Raw genomic sequence first — 26,487 nt, 5'->3', positions numbered from 1 at the left:
CCCCGCACCTCTGGCCTGTACCCCAGTTCTGGTATGCATAGATAGATAAATCTTTTTTTAAAAAAAGAAATATTACATGCAATTTCTTAAGATCTTTTTGTAACTCACTCACAATAAAATAACCAAGTGGTGTTACGAAAGGGCTGTCTTGCTGTAAGAACAATGTACACTCACTATTCTGTTGGATAATAATGGCAATCAATTAAATATAAAAAAAGGCTGTAATCTATTGTTTTCCATCATACTTGATAAATACAAGGTGAAAAAAAAAAACAAGCTGTGCTTTTCACAAGATAATAAAAGAGTTAAATAGTTTTTCATATGGAGTGGTGGGTCAGTGGTACAAATCTACTCAAAACATCGAAAAATGTAGCAATCATTCCCAACAGTCACAACTAAGCTCTGCCAAGGCTTCCAGAAAGAGCAGACAGAAAGCCTCTAAACTAAATACCTACTAAGTGGTGGCAATGAAACTAGAACCAATGTGAAACTTTGGTGTTCAAGTTTGCTATTTTTTCTCCCAGACATATATAATTTTGTTTAAAAAGCAACCAAGAAAGCTGAGGGTTACTAATAAGGCATATTCTTGGCAGCATATTGGACTTAACAAGGCGGTGGCTGGCTGCTTTAAGGCATGTGGGTTAATAATTGGCTCTTTTGGGACAACTCAAAAAAGGCTAAGGTTTGGCAAAGGAATAGAAGGCAAGATGTTCTGCTCTCCCGTTGGCGCTGATCGGGGGTTAGGCCAGCACTGGCCCACCTTCTGGGGACACGAGCCTCCTTGATTCTATTTCTTACATCCTGTGAGCCCACGAAAGAAGCTGTCAGTGGAAGACCCCGGCTGCTGGCTTCATAGGAGCCGGGTGGGGATGTCAGTTGCCCAGGACCTGGCGTACTTGGGGCTCTTCCTTCTTAGGGGAGTGACGTCACTGGCTCATGGGGAGCCCTCCACAGCACAGGCCCTCAGCCTGGGATAAGGGCAATTCTTCCTTGGCTAGCTTGTTACTATCACTTTGAGCTGCTTGTGCTCCTTGAACCATAGTCCTGAAAGGTAAACTTGGGACACAGAAGCATACATCAATTTTGAAAGTCTCAGGACTAGATGAAATACTGTAGGGGGAGAGCTTTCATGGATAAAAGAAAAAGTCCCAGGACTGAATCCTGGGCAAACAGAACAGCATTAGGGGCTGAGCAGAGCCAGAGGTGTCAGCTAAGGGGACCGAGTGGCAGTGGTGTGTGGGGCAGGAAGAAAACCAGGAGGAAAGTCAAGTGAAGAAGGCACTTCCAGAAGGAAGGTGGTCATCCTTTGGATGATCTGAGGCCTCAGCTGTGATGAGTTTCTTGGGTCCTATACCATGGCTTTGGCTCTTGCTGAAAAGTGTCCAGCCAAGGCTTGTCTTGCCTGCTGGCTTACGATACGAGTGACCCACTCAGCTTCATTTTGGCCTAAGTCGTTGTTTTCCCTCTGAGCCTGCTTGATCTGGCTTTGCATTTTTGGATGAATGCGTCTAATCTGTATTTACTCAAGGTCTTCCAGATGTCACTAGGCTTTGATAAGATACCGGCAAGCTTGATCAAATTCTCCATGCAGGTGCAGATGAAAAATAAACCTGTAAGTTCACTGGAACAGGCACTGGGGATTGGGTCAGGGTGATTTGTTAAGCAGGGTTAATTCGAGGACAATCTTACCTCACTGGGGAGGTGGAATGTAAGCTCTACTAAAAATGCCAAGAGCCACGCATGGGAAGAAGTTGGGGGGAGGACATTTTATCCTATGTCAAGGGAACAGTATATCTGGGAGCCCAGAGGCAAGAAAAAGTTGTGCTTGTTTAAGGAATGGGAAGGAGGCAATATGGCTGGGACACAGTGATTAAAGGGGTGAGTGTTGAAGCAATGGGCTGGACGGATCCAGAATTAGATAATGCAATGCCCTGGAGAGATGGTGATCCGTATAGAATTTATCCAAAATAGAATGGGAAGGCACAGAAACACCTTAAGCAGGGGAGATACAGCATTTGTTTATGATTTTAGAAAGCTCTGTGGCTGTTGTATAGAGAATGTACAGGAGCAGGAGCGAACACAGGGGAGACATCTCCGAGGCTATTTATATTGAGGACACTGAATTTCATCCTCAAACTTCCTGACGTTTTCAAATGTAAGATCTTAATCAGTTGGGTGCCCCAACTCTAGAAATCTGAGTTAGTCAGGGAACTGGAAAGTTTTTATCCTGGTAAGGCATCTGTTTATTTTTTGCATCTGTCCATTCATCCATTTATTTTAGTTGGTCCATCCATCCATCCCACAGGTGTTCACTGAGAGGCTGCTACGTGCCAAGCTCAGTACCAAGTATACAGCTTACAGTCTACTATGGAGAGAGCTATGTAAATAAATAAATAGAACACACTATAATAAGGGCTGTAACCATGCAATGTGCAAAGCACCCCAGGAAGTGCTGAGCACGTAGCTGGGGGAAGAACAGGTGACACCAGAAAAAGGCCTTGAAGAAGAGAAAGACTTTCCCAAACAATAACAACAAAGGGTACTTTTTTTTAAGCCTTTACTAGGGCTAAGCATTGTTCTCTGAACCTCACGTGCATTATCTCACGAAGTCTTTCTCCCAACCTAGCAGGCTAAGTGGCAAAATCTCCATTTAATAGAGGAAGTCACAGAAACGGAGACTGAAACTTTCCCTAGCTGCACAGTGCACGGCAGCCATCCCGGCTGTCAAACCCGTCTGTGTGGCACCAAAGCCCATGTTCCTGGCCTTATTATTTCCCATCATCTATAGACAGCAGCATGATTTTTGTCGGGGAATATTTTACCCACATAGCTCTTCTGTCCAGAGTGCATATCTCCATAGTTGTTTTGTAGAGATGGAAAAAATGTGTAAAATGTAAGCCACTATCTGCTTCAGTCATTCCTGATTGGCCCTTGTAAGATATTTTCATTCAGTGGAGGATTTCTTGCAGGAGAACAGCACAGAAAAGGCAGAGAGATAAAGAAATGTGTGTGCATTTGAGCAAGATGAGGACCTTGGGGCTGGAAGCTTAAGGATGGAGGGTGCGGGGCTGAGGCAGGGACGATGGGACACAGGTGGGATGGCATCAAGCCAGGCCACGAGACGTCTTCCTCCTCTGGGCAACCTCGCAGTGCCGTCTCCACTCTTGTGCTCACAACCTGGAGAATTGGATCAGGTCCTGGTTGATCTCAGCGATAGTCCTGCAGCCTAAAAGAACAACACAGCAAAGAGCTTATTTCTCCAAAACACCAGCAACATCCCTGTGATAGGTAGGGGGTGACCCCATGAAAACAAGCCTGATTCAATGCTTGTGCTCAGTCTGAGGGAATATTACATGTGGGGGTGGATACTAGCATTGGGATTGCACAGGAGTTATCCAGGGGGTCTGTGCCTCTGCCTTCCTGTAACACAGTCATGTCAGGAGAGCATGGTAAAATGCTAAAGTTGTGATTTTCACGTATTATATCAGTTTGTTTGTGCTCCGAATACACTTGATCTTGATCTTGATCTCAGTCCTCAAATGGTTTAAGGATGTACAGTTGCCGTCAGGGAGGACAGCAACTTCACTCAGCAACTGCGTTCTAGGGGGAAATTCTAGAAAACAACACCCTTTTTTGTCTTAGTGGAGGATTTTTTTTTTTTAAAGATTTATCTTATTTTATGCATGCAAGAGCTGGGGCACAGGCCAGAGGTGTGGGGGGTCAGTGAGAGGATTCACCAGAGACAGAGCAGGGAACAGAACAGGCAGATCTACTGAAATCCACTGCTGAGGGGAGCAGCAGGGAGACAGGAGAGGTCTGCTGCGCCATGTGGGTAGCTCCCTGGCTAGCCAGGGGATCAAACTCCGTGCTGCAGAAGCTGCGGACAGCTTCATAGGTTGCGTCTTAACCCCTTGCGCCCCCAGGGAGGCCCTAGTGGAGGATCTTAATTAAAATGCCAAAATTAGGTCTGTAGCTGAGCTTAGACACAAGATTGAGGAGAATTAGTGCAGCTAAGAAGTCAAAAGAGAAAAGTGAGAGGGAGCATCTAGTGAGATGGTTTGGGCTAGAGGACTGGGGGCTCTGCGGAGAATTCCTGGTGGTGAGACGGTATAGGAAGACTCGAATAGGATCACACCATTTAGCTGGGGCTCTGTGCCCTGAGCACCTTCGCCTCCCAAAACACAACACAAGCAAGTTGCATCACTCACAAAAATGTCGTCAACAAGAGGGGTTTTTCCCAACAATGGAAGCAGGAAAGGGTTGCTGGTAAGAGCAAGGGAAGCAGAAGCCAACTGGACTCCTTCAGCAGAATCAGGGACACGGCACCCCAGAACTGGCAGCGATCTAGAGGACTGTGGACTTCTCCAGGGGAGAGGATAGAGGGGCTTCGACCCAGGCAGACCCCCTGCGTTTCGTTTAAACTGTAAAAAATGTCTCGACAGCTGCTTCAGTGGCTTGTGGCTCCATCTTGGACAGTATGAGGCTTCTGTTCACTTGAGTCTGATGATGTTTGGGTGCCTTTGCTATTTGCCAGTGCGAGCTCTCAGCAGCCTGATTTCTGGGTCCCAGCCAGCACCAAGAACATCACTTTGCACTTGGGGGAGGCTCAGTAAAAACTCGACAGAGAATAATTACATAAAAAGCATAATTACATGACACAGCTCTGTAATAATTATATAGCCCAAACTAAGCGTGCTTATAATTTATTGCTACTTTCTCATTACTGCAAGTGAGGGGGATATTTATACTCAGCTGTTCTGTTGGATGCAGTGTGAAGTGGGTAATTCCCAGCAGGAACCCCCGAGAGGATGCAAGAGGCCTTGGGGAGGTCTGTGCAAGCTCGTGTGGGTGTCATTAATGTCATTCCAAGTGACATAGTAGTTTGCAAGATAAACCATAATCTTAACTCTCCCAGATAAGTAATTTTGGCTGCTGGCCTCACAGTTACAAAAACTTAACTTTTAAACTTATTTGCAGCAATGGCACAAATAGGGTCCTTCTACCAGGGCTGTGATGTCACAGGGTCAAAAGGGGAAAATGCCACCTATCTGGGGAACAGAAGGCAGGCAGGCCGAGGCCTAACCTCCAGGGCTCCGGTCTGTGTTAGGTGACTTATCGATACATGCCGTGTGCAGGGAAGGGGGGTGATTTTGTATGTTAGTGAGTCCTGCCAAGAGCACGGCCCCCACCTGGGCTCTCCTCTGCCAGGGGCACTCCTCCAGGGGGGAAACTCACAGAGGTGCTGACGGAGCCCTTCTCCTGGGCTCCCACACTTCCATTTCCCACATCCTCTTCTCTGTCCCCGCTTGGCTGTTTTTGCGCTCTCTTTATTTATTATTTTTTTAAAGATTTATTTATTTATACAAGAGCTGGGGTACAGGCCAGAGGCGTGGGAGGGTGAGAGAATCCACCAGAAACAGAACAGGCAGACAGACCGAGGTACACTGCTGAGGGGAGCAGCGGGCGAGACAGGAGAGGTCTGCCGTGCCATGTGGGTATCTCCCTGGCTGGCTGGGAATCGAACCGGTGCCATGGAGGCTGCGGGCAGCTTCAGAGCACGGTACTGAACCTGCTGCGCCACCGGGGAAGCCCCACTCTCTCTTTAAAACAGAACATTCTCACTGAGAACAATTAGGAGGCGGAGAATGAGCCGTCCCAGGGTCCAGCTCCTTTTCTTTCTTTCCCCCACGCCCTTCGCCTCTCGGGACAGCGGCCTCTCCCCCTTCCCTCTGGGGATAAGCACTTCCAGACACCCCTCCCACCCCAGAGACTGTTAAGGGAAACGTTTGGTGGAATGAAAGGGCTCTGACTCCCCCTCAATGTCTTCTGGTTTAAGAAGTTCAGTGTCCTTGCGCGCTGTGGGAGAGGATAACTCTGGGGCCAGGGGAAGTCAGCCCAGAAGCCCAGAGTCTCTCCTCTCGCCTCCCCAGGAGCAGCAGAGGCTGGTGCGGTGCCTCTGCCCACCTGCGCCCCACCCTCTTGCCACCCTCCGGGGACAGCGGGCCATTCCTCGGCTCGCGTTCTCAGCCCTGCGGTGTGACTGGCTGCAGCTGGCCGCCGGGTGCCCGAGGCCTTGACCTGTCCCCGCTCTCCCTATGACTCTGCTCCGTGGAAAGAGGCTGGAGTCGCGGGGCTGTGCTCAGATACCTGATGCCACTCAAGCCACGAAGCTTGGGTTTTCACCCCAGAGGGCACAACGGTGGCTTGGACCCTGGGGCCAAGATGCTTTGTGAACATCAGCCCAAAAGCAGACTTGGGAAGACCTGGCTGCCTTGCCTCATGCCCGGCCCAGAGGGCACTTGGGGGCACTGGCACCTGGGCAGGGCTCATGGCCTCTGTGCAGGCAAGTTGGTGACGTGACAGCGGCCACGATTCATTATTTCCTCCCTTCTGGAGAAGGCGTCTGCTTGCACCAGATTTTAGAATCGGAGAGGGGGTAGACGTCTTATTGGGGCTCACCTTGCTGTCCTGTCGCGTTGCCCTCCATGACCGCTGACAGCAAGCTCGGTGGCCAGGGGGCTGCTGGCCACGGGTACTTGGTGGGACAGTCCTTCCCTATGAGAGTGCCCCAGGCACTGAGGACATCAGCGCCCCTGGCTCTGGGGCACCCAATGCCTACAGCACCCACCTGGCAGTCACTGTGCCAATCGGGTAAACCAAAGTGCAAATGTCCTGAGAGCCATTATTTATCAGGTACCCCGGAGTCCTGGCTATGTTCTGATGGGCACCACTTTATGATAACTTCCCCCTTGACGAAATCCACTGCAGGCCACTTTGAGAGACCGGCTACCGTCGTGCTGTTTGAACTTACCTGGCCGGCTCCTACGCGGCCTCTGAAACGTCATTTCTACCTAATTCCTTCCCAGTCCATGGTTATTACTTAAAGACCCCCCCAAGCCCGGTGTGATGAGGGTGGATGGACGTAGAGTGGGGCCACCTGTGAAGTTGCATCTACTTCTCAAATGCAAAGCGGAGCCTCGCACTCTGAGTTTGCGTGGAGTTTCTGGGTGGTTTCTCCCCTTCCCTGCCAGACAGCGGGGGTGGTGTGTGAGGGGGAAGGGGACCCTGGAGGGGACCCCGCCCTGCTCTGCAGAGGCTGCTCTTGCTCAAAATCAGGGAAAGAATTTTTATGACTTACCCGTCAGCGCCATGGACGTGCGGAATTCGTCTTTCAGAATATTCAAAACCTCCTTAACGCCGTGTTCACCCTGTCCCGAGACAGAGGGGGCAACAAAGCCATGAAGGGGTGTGGACGGCGGGGCTGGCTGGTGGCGGGGTGATGCTGGGGTAAAGGAAAGTGGGGGTTGGGGGGATCCCTGCACTGCTCCAGGGAAAGCACAGAGCCCAGAGTCTGGGCCTGAGGTGGCCCACAGACTGACTGCGGGCAGGCTAGGGTGAGGGGTGACCCGGGGCGCCCCGCCGGCTGGCTCACCTTGCAGGCCAGGCCCCACAGCACCGGCCTCCCAATGAAGACGCACTTGGCCCCCAGGGCCAGGGCCTTGAGCACGTCGTTGCCGGAGCGGACCCCGCCGTCCAGGTACACCTCCACCTTCCCCTTCACGGCGGCCAGCACCTCGGGCAGGGCGTCGATCTGAAAAGCAGATGTGGAGGCTGGGAGGCTGGTGCTTTCCATTTGGAAACTCAGGGCACTGGCAGAGAAATGCCCCTTGTCGTGGCCAAACCCGGGAGCCCAAGCTGGGGCCTCACAGTGTCTCCACCTGCTTGAGTGCTCGAGGGGGGCTGGGCCTGACCCCCAGCAGCCCCGTGGGGTGCCCTCTCCCGCCCCTGCTGGGGTCTTGCCCAGGGGTGCAGCTCCCCCTGACTCACACCCCACATCCGCAGCATGGGTGACCCGCCTGGCTCCTCTTCACCCCCAAAAGGGACATTTTCCACCGACGACATTCACTTTGACCATCTTCCTTTTAAAGAACAATTTGACGTTCTCTTCCTGCGTCTGTTTCCAGGACGGCCCAGCCAGATGTTCCTCCCTCGCTAAGTCTTTTTGGTGAAACAGGCTGCTGGGCCCTGAGCGGCACCTGGGGCGCCTGTGTTGTGGGAGGGGCCACAGTTCAGCCCCCACGCTGCAGTTCAGCAGTGTGTCCCTGTTATCTGAGATGTGGGGTGGGAGCCTGGCAACACTGTCAAAGTGAGGCGCAGTCTTTGACGGACAATGCAGAAGCAGCCTGTCGCTGGCCTGGTTTCCTGAAATCTCAAAGATCTCCCTATGCCTGCATCAAAAGGACTTGCCGACACTTCCCCTCCCTTTTGCAGACTTTTGCCCAGGTTCCCCTTTTATCCCCCTTTGCATAAACACCCCTGCCCTCTGCCAAAGAGCAGGACGGGGCCTTTCAGACACAAGTCCACCGCCCTCCTCATTTGTCGACAAATTAAACTACTTTCCTTCTCTTCAAACCGTTCCCTTTTATTGGCTGAGGGAAACTGAGGCTGGCGATCCATATCAAGCCTGTCGGGGGTAAGGGGTGCATTTACTGTGGTTCTCTGAAAGAACTGGCTTGAAGAACTGGCTTGAACTGGGGCAGTCAAGCTTCTTGTTTCACACCCCAACTATGTAAAGTTTGCTTTTTTTTTTTTTTTTAATAGCTTGGCACTTACTAGGCTGTTGATAATGATTATAAAAGTTCCTAGATTACTTTTTTTTAAGATTATTTATCTATACAAGAACCAGGGTACAGGCTAGAATGCATGGGAGGGTGAGAGGATTCACCAGAGACAGAGTGGGGAACAGAACAGGCAGACTGACGAAATACACTGCTGAGGGGAGCAGCAGGTGTGACACCATGTGGGACCCTCCCTGACTGGCCAGGATCGAACCGGCGCTGCACAGGCTGATTACAGCTTCATAGCACGGCGCTCAACCGCCCGCGCCACCCAGGGAGGCCCAAGTTCCTAGAATTCACAACGGATACCAACGAAAGCAGATAAGGAGGAGCGTGTGCCCAGATTGCAGAGTGCCAGTCATAGCCACACCCGCTTACAGCACCCACATAGCCCTTTGAAGTTCTCCTACTCACAGAAGCAGGGACCTCATCAAGCTGCCTCCCTCCGTGGTTGGAGACAATGATGCCATGAACATTGTGTTTCACAGCCAGCTCTGCATCCTCTTTTGTCAGGATCCCTTTCAGGATGACAGGCAGCTGCGTTAAGCTCCGAAACCAGGACAGATCTTCCCAGCAGATGGAGGCGTCGATGGGGGTCATCTTGAGATTAGGCATTGACATTCTCTGCTGGGAATAAAAGAGAAACTTAGGGGCCTCCCTGGTGGCACAAGGGGTTAAGAGTCTCAGCACTATCACGCTATCTCCAGCCACTGTGACATGAATTCGATCCCCATCCAGGGAGCTGACCCACATGGCGCAGCAGACCTCTCCTGTCTCCCTGCTGCTCCCCTTAGCAGTGCATTTCAGTCAGTCTGCCTGTTCTGTTCCCCGCTCTGTCTCTGGTGAATCCTCTCACCCCCCTGCACCTCTGGCTCACACCCCAGTTCTTGCATGCATGCATAAATAAAAATAAATCTTTTTTAAAAGAGAGAGAGAAAAACTTAGTCCTGCACTCCTTTGAGACTGTTTGATCCACCCCAAACAGGAAACGCATCTGGAGAGCGGACACACAAAATCCAGCGGTGCTCATCCTCCCTCCTTTTCTGACAAAATTTGTGTAGAAGTGTCTACTTCCATTGCTTGCTTGTTAACCAAAATCGTGTCCCCACTCAGTAATTGGAGGATTGGAGACACAAAGACAGCTAAGACACAATCCCTATTTTATTTTTTTAAAGAATGATTTATTTATGTATACAAGAGCTGGGGCACAGGCCAGAGGCGTGGGGGGTGGGAGGATCCACCAGAGGCAGAGTGGGGAACAGAACAGGCAGACCTACTGAAATGCACTGCTGAGGGGAGCAGCGGGTGGGGCAGGAGAGGTCTGCTGCACCATGTGGGTTGCTCCCTGCCTGGGAGTCCAACTCGTGGTGCAGAGGCTGCAGATAGATTCATAGGTTGCATCTTAAGCCCTTGCGCCACCAGGGAGGCCCCCTACAATCCCTATTTTAAAAGAGCTAAGAGTTTTGTGACTTTGAAAGAAAAGGCTTCATGGGCCAGTGTCATGTCATGTTTGTGATATGCTCATGGCAATAAGAACTAAGGGACACCTCAATAATCTGAAATAAGACAGAGCCCAATATTTACCCTTGCATCTCCCTATGTATCAAATATCCATAAATCGCAATGAGTGTTTGCAAGCTGAGATAAGGATGCCAGAAATGTGCAGGGCCCATGTTGGGGCCATGAGTAGACTCGTTGAGTTATTGGACTGGATGGCACAGCTGCCTTTGGTGGAAAAGGCTGGTGTAACTATTTCTCTTGTAGCCAAGGGATTCCAATTTCACTACCACTTTCTTTCTTGGGGGCGTAATGTCCCATTGGACTGTAAGGTTTTAATGGGGACCTGTGTATTTAGAGATTCCCTATTAAGTGTGCTGTAGCACCCTGGGCCTTCTAGATGAGGACAGATAGTGACGTGGATGGAAAAGATCGTGACCCCTCAGTTCCCAAAGCAGTGGGGTGGAGTCTGGGCTGGCTACACTCCGAAGGCTGTACCATTGGCTGTGAGCACCCTCTCCAGGGGGTCATTTTCCAGGTGAGCCATCCAAGATGATCATTTTCTAGGTGTGCCACAAAATAGAAACCACCAGAAGAACTCGTTTAAGTTACTGTCCTATTCCATGCAAACATCTTTGCCCTCCCTCGCCCTTTCATCGGGTTTCTGATTTCTTGGCCAGAACATTTATGGCGAGAAAGTTTCTTTCTGTTCTGGTTACCTGAAAGCTCTGGGCAGCAAAACCGGACCTGCTCTCCTAGCTGCTGCCTCTCCAGTGCCCAGTACTGAGCAGGTCCCCAACACTTCTTGTGGAGAGAAAGAAGAAGGGGTGGGGATGAACATTGCCTCCTGTCACACCTCCCCTGTGGACGCGGCATCCTTCCTACCTCCTTAAGTGACTGAAGATCCTTCAGCAGTAAATTTGACTTCAAGTCCAGCTGGTTTCGAAGGTCCTGCCGCCTGTTGCCAAGCGTGGGGACATCTACCGTGATCACCAGGGCTTTGAAGCCCAGGGATTCTGCCCTCTGGATCAGACGCTTGTTCAGCTCCCGCTCTGGCTGCACGTAGAGCTGGAACCAACGGAGTCCTCTGGGAGCAGAGGTGACGATGTCTTCCAGGCTACAGCTGGCGTAGGTGCTGGTGATGTAGCAGATGTCGGCTGCTTGGGCAGCTGCAAAGCAAATGTACAGCTCAGGTTGGGGGGCAGGGGTGCTCTGGACTGGGGGGAGCAGCCCTGGAGTCTGCGTTGTCTCTGGCTGGCTCGCTCTGTGAGAAAAATCAATAAAACTTGACTTCATTCTGCTTCCCTGTAGGGCAAAGACAGAAGGTACTTGATCAGACAGGGGGCCCTAAAGCTGACGGGGCTCCCCTTCATAGAACCTGGGTTACAAACCCTGTGCCCCACATTAAAATAGTCCCCAGCACCATCTTGGGCTTGTTGCAGCTCTCAGGCAGAAAAGGCTTCTGCGAACTCGTTAATGAAGCTGAAGGGACTGAAGAGGACAGAGACACGTCATTCCAATGGAGAACTCTGAACTGTGTGGTGGCAAGTGTATCTGAAGTGAGAAGAACTCCAGTTGTGCCACTTGTTAGCTGTGTGCCCCTGAGTCTCATTCCCTGTAAAGTGAGACTAATAATACCTCTTCCAGCATTGCTGTGAAATGAATACCAGAGAGGGAGGCATTTTCAACTTGTGAAATCAAACAGTTGATGATGACAACGATGGTGCTGACACTGGTTCTGCTACATGGTGTGTTTCTCATTTGCTATTTCAATCGTTCCTGGTTGAACTCCCCTGCCGGTTAGTCACAGCCATTCCACAACCCCAAGTGGAGGACTCAGCCAAGTCAAAGTTGCTATTTTCAGTTCCTGATGTCAAGAGGAGAGAACCCATTTCTCACGCCAGCCCCCAACAGTACACCACGCTCAACCAGGAAGATCTGGGACAGTGGTCATAGTCACGTGGGTACTTAACTTTCCACCTAGCCAGACCTGGTTCCTAACCGGATGGATGTCACCTTCAGCCTAGAACCCCTGGATCCGCTGCTTCTTACACCATGGAGTCAAAGACGCCAGCTAAGTCCCGGGCAACACCCAGCCAAGACCTGGCCTGGAACGAGGAATACAGAGGAGCCACAGGATACTTTTAGGCCCACCCCTCTCCTCTCTTCTGTTCTGTTTTCTCCTTTTTGTCGTGGAGATGGAGAAAGATAATGAGGAAGGAGACAGAACCAGTAATAAATATATTTGTCCAATTAGATGACGGATCCGATCAAGGAGAAGGAAAACGGAACATCTGGACAAGAACACCTTCCAGGACCTCGCGTTTAACCCCAATGTCATGACTCCCCCCTTGGCCTAAATGAGGACTCCCCAGTCAGCCCCAGCGCTGGCCCGTGGAGCAGGGCGGGTCGAGGAGAGCTCTATCCTTCAGGCTGCCCTGGGCATCCCTAACCCTAGGCAGGCAAATTCGAGGAACCCTCTTCTTAAGGACGGCTGGGAGGGCTTTTCACACCCAGCCCCTCTCCCGCACTGGCCATTTTTTGTTATGAAAAATGGGTGTTTTCTCAGTTTGAGCTAAAATGTTTTGCAAACATAGTGTTGAACAGTCACTTCCCCCACCCAGACTGCTGTCCCTCAGCTGCCTCCACAGAGAAGGCCTGCAGTCCCGCCCCGCCTCTGAGGGACCCCCCTGCTGGTCAGGGCGCCCAGGGACTGGGCAGGGGAAGGGGCTGGTTCTCACCTCTCGCGGTGCTCATTTCTCCATCAGGCCAGGCAAGGCAGTGGAAACCTGTGGGGGAGATGCAAATGGGGGCGCTGACTCCCTCCCCTTGGATTGTGGTCCTGGTGTCCACCTGCGACACGTCTCTCAGGTACCGGGGGCGGAGGCGGAGTCTGTGCTAGACAACAAAGAGATCTTTGGTTGGTGGATTCCTCTCCAGCCTGGAGGTGCCGCCTCGCTCAGGGGCCTCCAGACGTGGGTGCTGGGCCCCGAAGCTTCTGGTGGGACCGGTTGGCTGGAGCACAGGTGGAGGCCAAAGAGAGGCTCCTCTCCTTGGGATGCCTCTGGCGGCACCCCCTGAACCCCAGTGCACGTGAGGCCACGTGCCTGCTTTGCTTGGTCACGGTCTGCATCTTGGGGCCTCCTGCCCAGACTCTTGGCTGCTTTGTTTGATTCATCATAACGACCAGAAAGGAAAAGCAGCAGGACCAAGAAATTCCAAGTCTCCACAAAGTAAGAAAAGGTCACATCATGAGCACAAATCCCAGAGAATAATCCATGTAGGATTTTTCTGTCTGTTTTGGAGGCCAATTCATTTGAAGATTAAACACCTTTTTTCAAGAAAGGAGCGAAATTCACAAAAAACAAATATTTAAAACCCACTTTAAAGGCCTCTGACCTTTCCACAAAATATTATCATTCTTGTGCACAATTTCAGAAGGACTTTTCTGGAAATAGCTGACTGTGTAAACTTGCATGAGATAGCCGTGGCCACTTAATCTGTGAAATTGGAGTAATGATCTAAGTTTCCAAGCAGGCTTATGGAGACAAAATGTGCCGGGTGCAGCACTGTGTATGACGATGCAGGACACAGTGTTTGCCTTGGATCTGGCCTCTCTGTCTTCTCCTGACCGCCTGTCACAGGGTCAGCAACCATTTTCTGTAAGGCCTTGACAGCAAGTATTTTAGGCTTTGGGGACCAAACCATCTGCATCACTGTCTTCAGCCTTGCCACTGTAACGCACCCTCAGCCACAGCCAAGACACAGGTCACCCAACATGAGCATGTTCTTCACAGACTTACTGGAATTTCACATCATTTTATGTGTTATTAATTCTCTCCAGCCATTAATAAAATAAACACCCTTAGCTTGAGGACCATACAGGCCTGGGATGCTGGGGCTGTGGGATGCAGTTTACCCACCTTCTAACCTCACCCCCGCCCCCGGTCATTCCCACCCAATTTGCATCCACATTTCACCCCTCAGACTCCTTGTGTTTCCATATTTCTTCCACCCTGGAGGCCTGCTCTCCTGTCATAATTCTCTCTTTCAAGGCGGCATTTAGGAACTTAGGACATCTTGGCTCCTTGCCAGCTTCTCCCCGCCTCGGGTGGCTGGTCACCCCGGGCTCTTCCAGGAGGCAAAGTTGCTGGGACATGGAGAGGGTGACTTGCTCCTGCTGGCTCTGCAGAGGAGCCAGGATAAATCCTCCCTCCCTCCTCTCCTAGCACCTGCCCCCAGCCCCAAAACCCCAGTGATAAAAATCATTGCTATATGTCGAATGCCCTGTTCCTTGGAGGCAGGCCCTCCAAAGCCAAGGAGCTCTCGAGCAGGCAGCTAGCTCAACAACAGAAAAGACAGAAAAGGGGCCTCCCCTGTTGGTGCAGGCAGTTGAGTGCAGTGCTGTGATGCTGTCCTCAGCCTCTGCAGCACCGGTTCAACCCCGGCCAGCCAGGGAGGGTCCCACAGGGCACAGCAGACCTCTCCTGTCTCGCCCACTGCTCTCCTCAGCAGTGTATTTCAGTCAGTCTGCCTGTTCTGTTCTCCGCTCTGTCTCTGGTGAAGCCTCTCACCCTCCCGCGCATCTGGCCTGTACCCCGGTTCTTGTATAAATAAATCTTTTTTTAAGAAAAGACAGAAAGGCGCAAACTTCTTAAAGGCCGTGACGTTGTCATCCCTGGTGATGCTTTCGCCGGCCCCTCCCTCAATGTAGTCCCAGCTGGACTTTGACAGGCGCTCCCGAGCCAGGGCCTGGAAGTCTGTGACACACACCAAGGGCATTTCTGGACCTTCAAAGGCAAAACAGAAGAAGAAAACTCAGTGAGCCTACATCAGGGGTGTCGTGAGGGCGAGCTGTTGGGGTTCAGCGTTGTCTGTTCTTTATTTCATTATCTGCTCTTTATCTCCCTGGAACCACGCCAGCCCCCAAGCCAGAAGGCAGGGAGGCTGCCGCGTGCAGCCTCATCCCCAAAGTCCCTTCTGTTTGTCCTTTGGAATATCCCGCCTGTCTGTCCCCTTCTCTCCACACCCACTTCCGCAGATCTAGGGGCCCTCCTCGCCATACAATTATTACGAACATTTCTTATTTTCCTTGCTGAGCCTCGAGGCTCCCTCCCCATCTTGTCCCCAGCCGGCTGCCTGGGGTCTTTGTAAAATGCTCATCTGTCCACGCCCCCTGCCCTTCGAGTCCTTGCGTCATGGTGCCACAGCTTCCTAGGACCTGGCCCTGGCTCCATCTCTTGGTGGCTTTTCCTGGCCATCAGCCTCACCATGAGTACTTTCTGTTTCACTCCTCTGTGCTGCGGTGGGGGTGGGGAGGTAGGGGAGGCCCTGCTGATGCTGTGATCTGTGGGTTCCCAGGAAACCTCCAAGTATGAACTGCCTGGGAACGTGGTTGATGTCAAGGAGGAAGCTGGCTGGTCACAAATCCTTGAGAAGGTCATTGCCCATGTCCCTAGTGTTGAGACCAAGAAAACACCCATGTAGTCCCTCTGCTTTTTCCCACCCCTGCTCTGAAATCTATAAACTTGGAGTAGGGGACCTCAGACACCATCACCCCTAAAAAGGAAAGAGGACAGGGTTTGGAGTTCAGTCCCTGCAGTTGGAGCAAGGGCATGGGAATAGGAGGGGCGCTGGTCACAGCGTGGAGCTCCCGCAGAGAGGATTCTGGAAGGTAAGGTGGAGAAACCTGTGGTTCTTGGCTTGGGGTGTCTCCCTGGTAGTCGGCAGCATGGCGAAAATTAACCTTTGGCTTGAGGGTGACTTTTCAATCACTGACTAAGGATAAGCCCCAGGAACCAGGACTTCAACCACCAGTGAGGCAGCCTCTGATGGGCCAGGGGTCAAGGAGGTCAGATGAAATGTGGGGTGCTGGGAGCCTCGGTGGGGGTAGGAAGGAGGCACTGGCTTGAGGGCATTTGGGGTCGTGTCTGACTCTAGTCAAGTCAAAGGGGAGTAGCCCTGACACCTGCATAAGGAGCTACGCAAAAGAAGTTATATGACAGGCAGGAAATGGACAGCGTGGATGTGCAGGGGCTGTAGAGGGGGTTGGGGAGGAGGAATCTGGGGCACAGCCACAGTGGTTGTGTAGGCAACACTCCTTGTCAGGGGCGGACAGGGAGCTATTGAAGTGCTGAGGTGAATTTGACAAAGTACCGCAACTGTGCCTGAGTTAGCTCACCCCACCCGGCCCTTCAGAGATCAATCACTCGAGTCGAATGAATGAATCCTTGCATTTATCCAACTCTGTTACAATCACTTATTTGTGCCTCTGTATACTTGAAAGGTTTAACGTAACACGGAAGCATTGGGAGAATGCTATCTCTCAAAAGGCCTAGGGCAAGGTTGAAATTTAATGGGATATGGAACTCGGAACTTGATTTTCAGTCGGGTTCACGCCAGCCCCCAATAAGAATGACTTGCTGTGTCATTCTTTTTTTTTTTTTACAGACCACATGGTTTAGACTATCTGCTTGCTTTCGGGGAGCCTGGGATCTCGGTGTGGGCTTGGCTGAGGGGCATCTACATGACCAGCCCCCCACAAAAAAACCTTGGGCATAAACTGAGCTTCTTGGTAGACAACATCTCACTCTGGTGGAGGGTGCTCCCCCGGAAGAACCCTACGAAGCTTCCACCTGGTTTCCTCTAGATCCAGCCCCACGGGCTATTTGCCTCGGCTAATTTTGTTTTGCATTCTTTGGCTGTAATAAATCACAGCTTCAACTATACGATGTGCCCTATGAGTCTCCCCAGGGAACCAGGGAACTTAGGACCTCAACACACTCTGTCACCCAGCATCAGGATAGGACGTGGCACTGAGTCTTGCTGAGGCACGTTCATTACTTGAATTTAACATTCTCATCTGTCATCTCGCTGCCTTGTTGGGTGAGAGTTACCCGCCAGGCTTCAATTCCTGATTCTCAGCAAATCCTCGCAGAAATGCTCTTCTGCAGATTTGTTAGCATATGAGCTCAGCAATGCGTCTGTCTGATTAGAGAGAAATGGCTCAGACTCATTCATAATTGCCTGCCTGGAGTAGTGTGAATGGTATCATCCAGAAGCTGATTTAGGAAAGAAAGAAAAAGGAAGCCTGCATCTTTGTACACGCCAATACTATTTTTTTTTTTTTTGCATTTCTATCTAATATTTCCCTCTACTTTCCCGTGAGGTAGACAGAGAAGGCGTGCATCTCCTAACTTTGTATCTGAAGAGAACAAGACCTGGGGAGTAAAATAACTTGTGGAAAATATGGTAGTAAATTTTCACAGGGGAAGGTTCCAGAATCATGTCTTCTGGGGGCCTCTAAAGACAGACATTCTCCATCTTTGGTCTCAAGGTACAAAACTAAATAGTTGGTTCATATAAATTGTTATGTTGTACTTAAAAGAATATTGTACATTGGGGCCTCCTTTGTGGCACAAGGGGTTAAGTCTCAGCGCTATCTAGCTATCGCCAGCTACTGCAGCACGAGTTTGATCCCCGGCCAGGGAGCTACTCACATGGTGCAGCAGACCTCTCCTGTCTCGCCCTCTGCTCCCCTCAGCAGGGGATTTCAGTCAGTCTGCCTGTTCTGTTCCCCGCTCTATCTCTGGTGAATCCTTTCACCCCTGCACCTCTGGCCTACACCCCAGTTCTTGTATGCATAAATAAATAAAAATAAAAATCCTAAAAAAAAGAATATTGTAGGTTGAAAATATAATTATGGTGTCTTTCTTTCTTTTCATAGCACGTGTAGAGCTTAATGCTTTGTCCAATATTTTTATTAGCGACCCAATACAATGCTTACAGTTGAAGAGCAAACAGAGTTGCTCAGTGTCCTCTAAATTTGGGGGAGAGGCAACCCTGTATGTTTTTATGTAGTTCAGTTTGATCCATACCGGACATATAGCCACGAGAAATTAAAGATCATCCTATCTCACTGTTTTCTGGTTTCCCATTTTATTTGAGCTCCAGCCCAGTATTTCTTTCCTCTCCTCTCCAGCTGCCCAAGTGGAGGGAAAAGGAGGGAGAAGAATAAAGGTTTCCTGCACGCAGACCAAGAGCTCTAGCGTCCTTAACTCATTTCTCATCTGCCTGCGTTTCTCCTACTCAAGCACGCAGTCAAGGAGGCTGAGATCGACGTGCAAGGGCGTTCAGTGGGACCCTTTGCTAATGGCACAAGTTTGAATTGTTTTCCCAACTGAGGGAGGGGAGGGCAGGGCCTGGAGCTGGCAGGCATTGCAAAACCGACTTTGCTCTCAGTATTGCCATTTGCTCTAACTCAACTTGGCAAGATAATGTCTTTCTTCAAAGGTTTCATGGCTCATGTGATTCATGATGGTCTCTTTGAAAATTCTGGGTCATCAGATCTGCTCGTCATATAGCCCCTGGCCCCCAGGGGTTCTGTTGGAAATCTCTGGCTGGAAATCACTGGCAATTTGTGTATCCCCAGGGAGACCAAACGCCGCCTCTCTACCTCCCCTCCAGATGCCCCCGGGGGTGTCCTTCAAGACCCTGTGCCAAGTTTCCCAATGCAGGGGCAGAGATAACACCAAGGTTACACACTGGGGCCTTGCTTGAGAGATTACACAGTTCAAGTAGGGCCGAAAGCGCTTGGGTTGCTGTGTGCGGGGACACAGCCTCAGGGGGGCCTGGCCATCGCGGCGGCTTTGGGGGAGCTGCGGCAGCCAAAGCCCTGGTGGTGGGCTGTCGTGGAGGAGGAGGGGGCAGAGCTGGGGCACCTCAAGGGGCCACGTGCAGAGGGCGGTGTCAGGGCCAGAGCGAGCACCCACCCGAGGCAGAGGGCTGAGCCCCCGGGAGTCTGGGAGGAGAGGTCAGGGTGAAGGACAGGGTTCCCAGCAACAGGTCAGCTCTCAGAGTCGCCGCAGACCAGTGTCCCCAGCAGCAAAGGGGCCTGAGAGGCCCAGGGCTGAGTGCAGGGGAGGGCTGACCTGGGGGGTCAGTGTGGGATGGCGGACTCGCGTCCTGTCAGAGCTCTGATTTCTCTCGGTCCAGGATCAGCTCTGGCCTCTTCCCTGCGCCCACATTCTCTGTGACCAAGGACTCAGGGTTTCTCCCGGGCCGCGTGGCCACTGCGGGTCTCATTCTGTCTGGTGTAATAGCCGACTTCCCTCTTCAGCCCGCACCCCTCCACCACTATTTTCCTTCTTGGTCACTAACCCCCTCTTGGCCTGTGAGTTCTGCCATGAGCAGCAGGACAAGGGAGGCTCCAGAGCCCCCTCTGCAGTGTCTTTGATTGATTCTAGGAACATCGTTTATCATGGGTCAAAGTTTTTGAGGTTCTGAGGGAAGGCTCATTTATATCAGGGATGTGGTGACCTGGCTGGGTCATTAGCAAGCCATCGCCACACCTCCCCAAGCCGTAGTGACCACAGAGCCTGCCCGGGGGGATTCAAACACCATCAGAAGGCGTTCTTGATGGAGCCCAAAGAGGCCTTGAAGGGATGGAGGGGAGCTGCGTCTATGGGGAGCTGGTCTCCTGGCAGCCAGTGCTCCCCGATGTCACACGTCCCTCTTGCAGAGCCTTCTGGGTTACCTGGCACAGTCACCCGGGATTTGTTCTTATTGGAGAATCAGCGTCTCAGCGCAGACCTCAGATTTCTAGGAACTTCTCACGTGGGGCTTCATAGTTCGACCTCCTCCACTCCCAACCTGGTCTGCTTAGTCAACTCTTGGGATCAGCAGACACCCCTGCTTGCCCTGGGGACTGTGTTTGTGGCAGGTGGACAGGCAGCCAGCTTCGGGAGGGCCAGGCCATGGACTCTCTCCGTGTGAGCCTGCCAGCTGCTCTGAGTGCACCTCCTTTGGAACACGATAGGCTTCGTGTCTTTGAGTTCACTCTATATCAGATTTTCTTTCTCTCTCTCTTTCTCTCTCTCTCTTTCCTTCTACAAGCAAAGGCTGTTTTTTCGCAGCAGGCTATATAGCAAGGACACTGGCACTACCAACTTGGGTTTGGCAGAAGCTCAGGCAGTGGGGAGGGGGCAGTGTAGAGTGGACAGGGGAAACCCCAGGGTTGGGGGGGAGACCTTGACAGGTTGTGGGTGGGTGTGTTACAAGCTGGGCCTCTGGGAGACTGACTGCAGGAACATACTTGCCTTCTCTGGGGTCCTGAGTTAGAAGGGAAGGGGCAGGTTTAGGGAAACTGGCAGTCCTGGCCAAGTCCTGACTCTGGTTTGAATCCACAGAGGCTAGGGCTTGGCTTCTGGATGGAAGCTGCAAAGACCATGGGTCAGAATTCTCTTGCCATGTGCATATGGTCTGGCCATTGTCTGTACATTTGGTTTCTCATGCTGCTTTCTGAAGTCAAAGTGGCTGTTGCTGTGGATCTGGGTGCAGACAGATGGAGACCATGCTCTTGAGTGTGGATCCAGCCTTTCCCTGTACCCGCTGCATGACTTAGAACTAACTGCTGAATCTCTCTCTGCCTCTCAGTGGGGATAAAACTTATAACCAACCTCACAGGGTTTTCAAAAGCACCAAATGAGTGAACGAGTATTAAACTCTTGGTCTGAGGTCTAGGGAGAGTTGAAAATGTTAGCACAAGCGCTGCCATTGAATATGCTACCATACATCTTACCCATAATTATTGTTTTCTCTATCCAAGGTCCCTGAAGAATGCTGATATTTATCTCTCCCTCCTTTGCAGGAGGCCTTGATGCCCCAGCCAGATAAGACACTGGCAAGCAGCGAAGCTCAAAGGGCCTCACACTGATTCCTTGTGCCACACAAGATTCCTTGTGCCTCATACCGTGGGGCTGAAGATCTAACATTCCTTCACTTTTTGTTCTTGGTCATAAAAGGAGAAAAATTTCCCAAAAAGTACATTAGGCACAACATGATATGCATCAGCACACTGCAAATAAACGGCATGGAAAATTATCTGTTAGAAATTAATTATTAAACAATTTGGCCCACCTGACAATGGGAGACAACTTACTGAGCATGCCAGACAAGCATTGCAATGCAACAATTATAGTAGGTCCTTCTTTTTTGTTTTCTCTTGAAGTTTCTTGGGAAAGTTTTTATGAAGCTATTTGATTTAAGGAATTTCCCAAGTTCTGATAGCTGAGCAGTTGCTGGCCTCCCGCTGAAGGCCATGTCTTTTGATGCTGAGGCTTTAGCTGATAGGGATGCACTGGCGGCTCTCCACTGTCTTAGGTAATTGTCTAGCTGAAATAATAAGTTTTAGTGTTAGGTCTGGTTTTTTATCTATTAACCTTGAAGGCTACCGGCTAGCTGGGACCCATAGGAGCCAGTAGTCCATGGGAACAAAAAACACTAATTGTTTCTGCCTTACAATGATAATGTATTTTTTTATTACTAATAATGAATAAATAAAGACCTGCTGAGTCTCTCGGCAGAAGATACTAGCACCTCACCAAGTGTCAGTGTCTCCTCATCCCCTTTATCGCATCCTTTCAGGAACCCCTGACGCAACATTTTGCCGGAGGCTGGTCCCCGGCACTCCTTGATGTCTGTTTCTCTTGGGAAGGAAAGGCAAAATATCTAGAATCAAGAGCAATGAGGTAGAACCCTGGAGGCCACCCCAAGGCCTTGAACTTTACTTCATTTTGAAATCTGCATTCTGGAGATTAGCTTTGCTGGCCTTCGGGTGAGGGGGGGGGGGTGGCAGGGCCGGGACAACCATCAGGGCCGCAAGAACCCCAAAAGGAAACTGCAGTGTGAAGAACGCGGGGGTGGCTGAGCAGGCCCCCACCAGGGCAGCCTTCAGGGCTGGCTGGGCTGCTGACCATGTGGGAGACTGTTCTGACTGGGGGCCAGGATGCCCACACCGGCCGGGAGAAACAGATGTCTCCCTCCATCATTACGCCACAGTCACTCAAGTCCTCTTTCTGGTCCTGACGGAGCCCACGTCTTGGCCTTGTCCTGTCTCCTTAGTGCCCTCTGGGCCAGCGCAGTGATCTTTGTCTTTCACAACCCGGACACTTTGAACGAGTATTGCTCACCGGGGAAGGAGTCTCATTGGGCTTGTCTGATGATTCCTCACGATTTGTTTGAAGTTCTGTGCTGTGGGTAGAGTCCCAAGCCCCAAGGACACTTTCTGAGCACATAGCGGCCTGTCTGATCGTCGGTGGCACTGACCTCTGGGTGAACTGTGTGCCAGGAGCCTTCACTGTAAAGTTGCTTTTCTCCCATTATAACCAATAGGTGCCTTTGAGACGATGCCAGCGTCACACTCTCTTGACACTTTGGAAGCTGGTCATTTTAGTATTGAAGGTGCTGTTGGGTTCTTGCTGGCCGCACAGCAGACCCTGAAAACAACCCCCAAATATGCTTGTGCCTTTGGGACAAGCATATTTCTTTTTCAGAGACCCTGAATATGCTACAAATCTTTCCTTCATTATCAGCATCTAAATGCTGTGTATTCTGTACTGTAGATTTAAAAAGCATCTGTGACACATTTCATTGCGTGGTTTTGGTAATTTTCATGTCTGAAATTCACTGTAGGTCTCTTCAAAGGGGCTTGCTTGTCTTCCTCTCTCTGCTTGCGGCTCTCCCACCGCCCTCCCAAGTGCACTGATCTGTTATTTTATCACCTGATGCCACTGCAGAAATGTGAGCCCCCGCTGGCAGAAGCTTGTCCCGAGCACTGTGTCACCATGGCTGGGGCTCCCGGCAGCATACGGTGCTGAAATTGCTGGAGAAAGAACTGACCCTGGTTTTACAGCCAGTTTTTAAACTATTTCCCAGCTTTGGGTTCTGCAACCTTTCACGGTAGAGAAGGCAGTGAGCACCTGGGGCCTGGAGTTTGGGTACCTGCCGAGCAGATGGCACCCACATAATCAGCCCCCAATAAAAACCCCTGAGCACTGACCTTCCTGGGCTCCCTGGTGGATGACACCCCGAAGTCTTCACGCTGATACCTCCTGTCCTGCAAGAGGCCCCCAAAGGCGCAGACTCACCCACCGCCTTATCCCTGCTGCTCTTGCTCTAGATCCTCTTATCCTAATCACAGCCACACGTCCTCTGGGTGAATCTGCTCTTGGGGTGCTTGGGCGGTGCCCAGCACATGGCCCTTTGCAGAAAGTCCCGCTGGGCCCATTTCTTGGAGCCCTGTGGGCACACCTAAGCAGAGACCATTCTTCTGTACTAACCGACCCTCTCGTCTGCAAACCAGCTCTCCCCGTTGGCCCGAAACCAGCTTTATGGCTTTTTCTCTGAACCAGCATCCCATTGAGATGTGTGTATTGCACCCCTACCCCACTGTGGGTTCTTTCCTTCATGTGCGACTTTGACTTTGGGAAGCCGGGGGGCCCTTGGCTGTGGCAGATCTGGGCTTCTGACTGTTTTTCCTCCTGGAGGCTGGGGTGCAGCCCCAAAGGCGGGAGAGGGTTGGCTTCCCTGCCTGCCATGGTCTGCCCAGGCAGGTGCGAGGCACCCGGGTCTGCATCCACGCAGACCTTGGGGAATCCATAGCAGAGGAGGTCCCTGAAGGTCTTCCTGGACTCCACAATAGCTACTGGCACGCGAGGGCAAACGAGCGTCCCCCCTCATCACCGGGAAGGGACACACATGAAGGACCTGGATTAACTTTCTGTGGCGGGAGCCAAGACCCACCCCAGCCAGGCCAGCCAGTCCGACAGATTGGAAACCACCAGAGGTGACAGGTGCGCGGAGCCCTTCAGACACACGCATTCGGCGCCTCCCTGCTCAGGAAGCCACGGGAGACGAGCTCATCCCGACACCCCAGCTCAGCACGGGCGCCATGGCCAGGTAGTAACAGGGACCTGCCCGCCGGCGCGGCTTATTTCCTAATAGCTAATAGCGGGGCGCCCACAGCCTCCTGGCTGTCCGCATCGCACACCCACCTCTCAGGGGCTGTTCTGCCCCGGCGCACCCCCCAGTGGATGCAGCGGGGGCGCGTGATCCTGGCCCGCGTCCATCTACCAGAGCTCATGGCTTCTCCCCTCCAGGGTCCCCTGGGGCCGGACCGGCCGTTCATCTTGCTACACTTGGGTGCCTCTTCCTCCTTCCTAATGTCTCCAAGCTATTGGCTGATTTCAAAAATATCTTTCTTACCCTTCTTCCTTTCCCTTGGCTCTCCATCTTTCCCCGGGGCTTGCTCGGTGGAGGTGAGTGAGATCAGTGATGTGGAGTCTCTTGTGTCAACAGCAAAAACGTCAAAATTTAGCAGCCATGCTAAGCCAGTCAAGATCCCCCAAAGCCTTTTAAGTGTCCTCACAGATGCCTCAGATCTCTTGTTTCCAAGGCGCTCTCTCCTTCTAAGTAAGCCCGTGTTTCCTCATCAGCATTTATGAGAAATAAAAGAACCTATTTGTGACCTAGTTTTCTTAATTTTAAGCTTTGATTAGTGGCTACCAATATAAGAACATTCCTCCATACTCCTTTGACTTGCAAACACACCAGTTTTCTGCAATTTTGTGAATTAAATGGGTATTTTCTGTCAACTGCTATTTTGATAGCATTACACCTGTGGGAACATACGCTCTGAATTCCAGAGAAATGACTTCCAAGTAGAGTTTTGTGGCATGAACTGTGTGCTGTCTTTGGGGTGTGGGATGGTGTAGGGTAATGGGGAAGATGAGGATCCAAGTGTTCTTATGGTGCTTGAGAGCTTAGGGTTATCTTATTCTGTTGAGCAGCGAATAATTTGATTATACATGGAGTCTTGGGACCATATGATGGCTTCTTAATAATAATATTAATGACATTAAAGTTACAACCACTGATGAAGTATTTCCTGATGAATCATGCATTGTGTAAGTTGTGTTATAGGCTTTCATGAGTCAATCTTTATAGTGATCCCCAAACACAAATATTATTATTTTTTTTATACAAGAGCTGGGGTACAGGCCAGAGGTGCGGGAGGGTGAGAGGAATCACCAGAGACAGAGTGGGGAACAGAACAGGCAGTGGGTGAGACAGGAGAGGTCTGCTGCGCCATGTGGGACTCTCCCTGGCCGGCTGGGAATAGAGCCCATGCTGCAGAGGCTGTGGACAGCTTCACAGCGCTGTGCTCAACCTGCTGCGCCACCGGGGAGGCCCAAACACAAATATTATTAACCCCATTTTCCAGATGAGAAACTCGAGATTCGGAAAGGTTCAAGTACTCTGCCAGTGTCACATATCTGGAAATATGCTGAGTCTCATCGACTCTTAAGCATCACGAAAATAAGCAAATGGGTTCAGCCAAGTGTGGTGTAGAGAGTGAGCGGGGCATCCAGACACCATGGACAGGCAGCTTAACACGATTGTCACCCCATCAGCAGTAAGAAAACGTTGCTATTTCATCGGCCAAAAATAATAACCTGATGCATTTGAATTGACCTTCGCCTATAAAACACCCTAACACATGGTTCATCTGATGCTCACAGTGACAGAGAGTGGGAGGACCGTGATGCTCTCCGTTCCATCTGGACAAGTTCCAGTTCTCATCTGTCTGCAAGGAAGGATACGCCTGCCTGCCTCACTGAGATCTGGTGAATGTGAAGGTCCTGTAAGACACAGTATAGTGATAAAGGCAAAGGCTTTGGGAGTTCTACTTCTGGTTAGGAGGTAGAAGATCAGATCTCAAAAAGTCACTTCTCCTTTGGTCCTTTGTGCAGACGCCCTGTTCTGACCACTGACCTGTGTCTACCTTTATACCAGTATCACCTGGACTGGACCACTGTGTCTGGACAGGTGCTCTAAGACTCAACTTGACTCAGCCATAATCCTTGGAAGACCTTGCTGGCAGGAACCGACATCAAATTCCAAACAAGCTTACCCACCGAAGAAACTACACCAGTGCAATTGTTCGAGAAACATTCATTTCTTTGTTTTCCAGAAAGTGGCCATATTATTTTTTTCCTCTGCCTGTGGCCAGAAAACTATGACCAAAGTATAATAGGTATCTCCAAGGGCAGGACTTCCCTTTTAGCATTTCTAGAACCTTTTTAAGGAGACACATTTTTGACTCATTTTGCCTTGGAAAGACATCCGAAAAATATTCCACTGTGAGCTACTAAGACTTGATAAATTCTATCTGTCGTGTCTAAGCCAAGCCTTCCTACCCTGGTTTCCTGAATGTCCTATCTTTGCCTGGCCCAATTTTTTCAGAGCCGAACACCCTGTGAATTCACGGGAAACACGTATGAAGCCTCACACAGTGTGCATCCTCTGTTCTTGTCCCACCTGCCACTTCATCTCCTTCCCCCATTCCAAAGCACGCAGAGGACACCCCAAAACCAACCTGATTTTAGCATCGTCCAGTTCTCAGGGCGAGAGGTGTCTAGAGACAGCTGCTCAAGAGTGGTTCGTTGCTGGATGTGGTGGGAAACAGGAGGCCACTACCCCAGCCCCATGAGTGCAGAAGTGGTTCAAGGCTAGAAGTTAATCTTTTAATGCA

The 26,487-nt window shown here is 51.0% G+C and overlaps 1 protein-coding gene across 2 annotated transcripts; it reads right to left on the bottom strand.

Annotated features, from left to right (window-relative positions):
* On the bottom strand, positions 1-26,487 carry HAO2 (hydroxyacid oxidase 2). Of its 2 annotated transcripts, none has more exons than XM_037500010.2 (8): positions 26,332-26,487; positions 14,767-14,905; positions 12,857-13,008; positions 11,001-11,284; positions 9,033-9,245; positions 7,433-7,591; positions 7,139-7,208; positions 1-3,226 (listed from the first exon to the last, which is right to left on the bottom strand). In XM_037500010.2, the coding sequence occupies exons 1-8, from the start codon at positions 26,342-26,344 to the stop codon at positions 3,171-3,173; spliced, it is 1,086 nt and encodes a 361-aa protein (XP_037355907.1). In that variant the 5' UTR covers positions 26,345-26,487; the 3' UTR covers positions 1-3,170. The 2 variants fall into 2 exon arrangements, with proteins under 2 accessions (XP_037355907.1, XP_037355908.1); XM_037500011.2 differs by having other exon boundaries at positions 9,033-9,242.

Source organism: Talpa occidentalis, unplaced genomic scaffold, assembly GCF_014898055.3.
Source record: "Talpa occidentalis isolate TD23 unplaced genomic scaffold, MPIMG_talOcc4v2.1 talOcc4.9, whole genome shotgun sequence".
Lineage (NCBI taxonomy): Eukaryota > Metazoa > Chordata > Mammalia > Eulipotyphla > Talpidae > Talpa > Talpa occidentalis.
The sequence above is the reverse complement of the archived record's forward strand: the minus strand, read 5'-3'. Positions and strand labels throughout refer to the sequence as shown.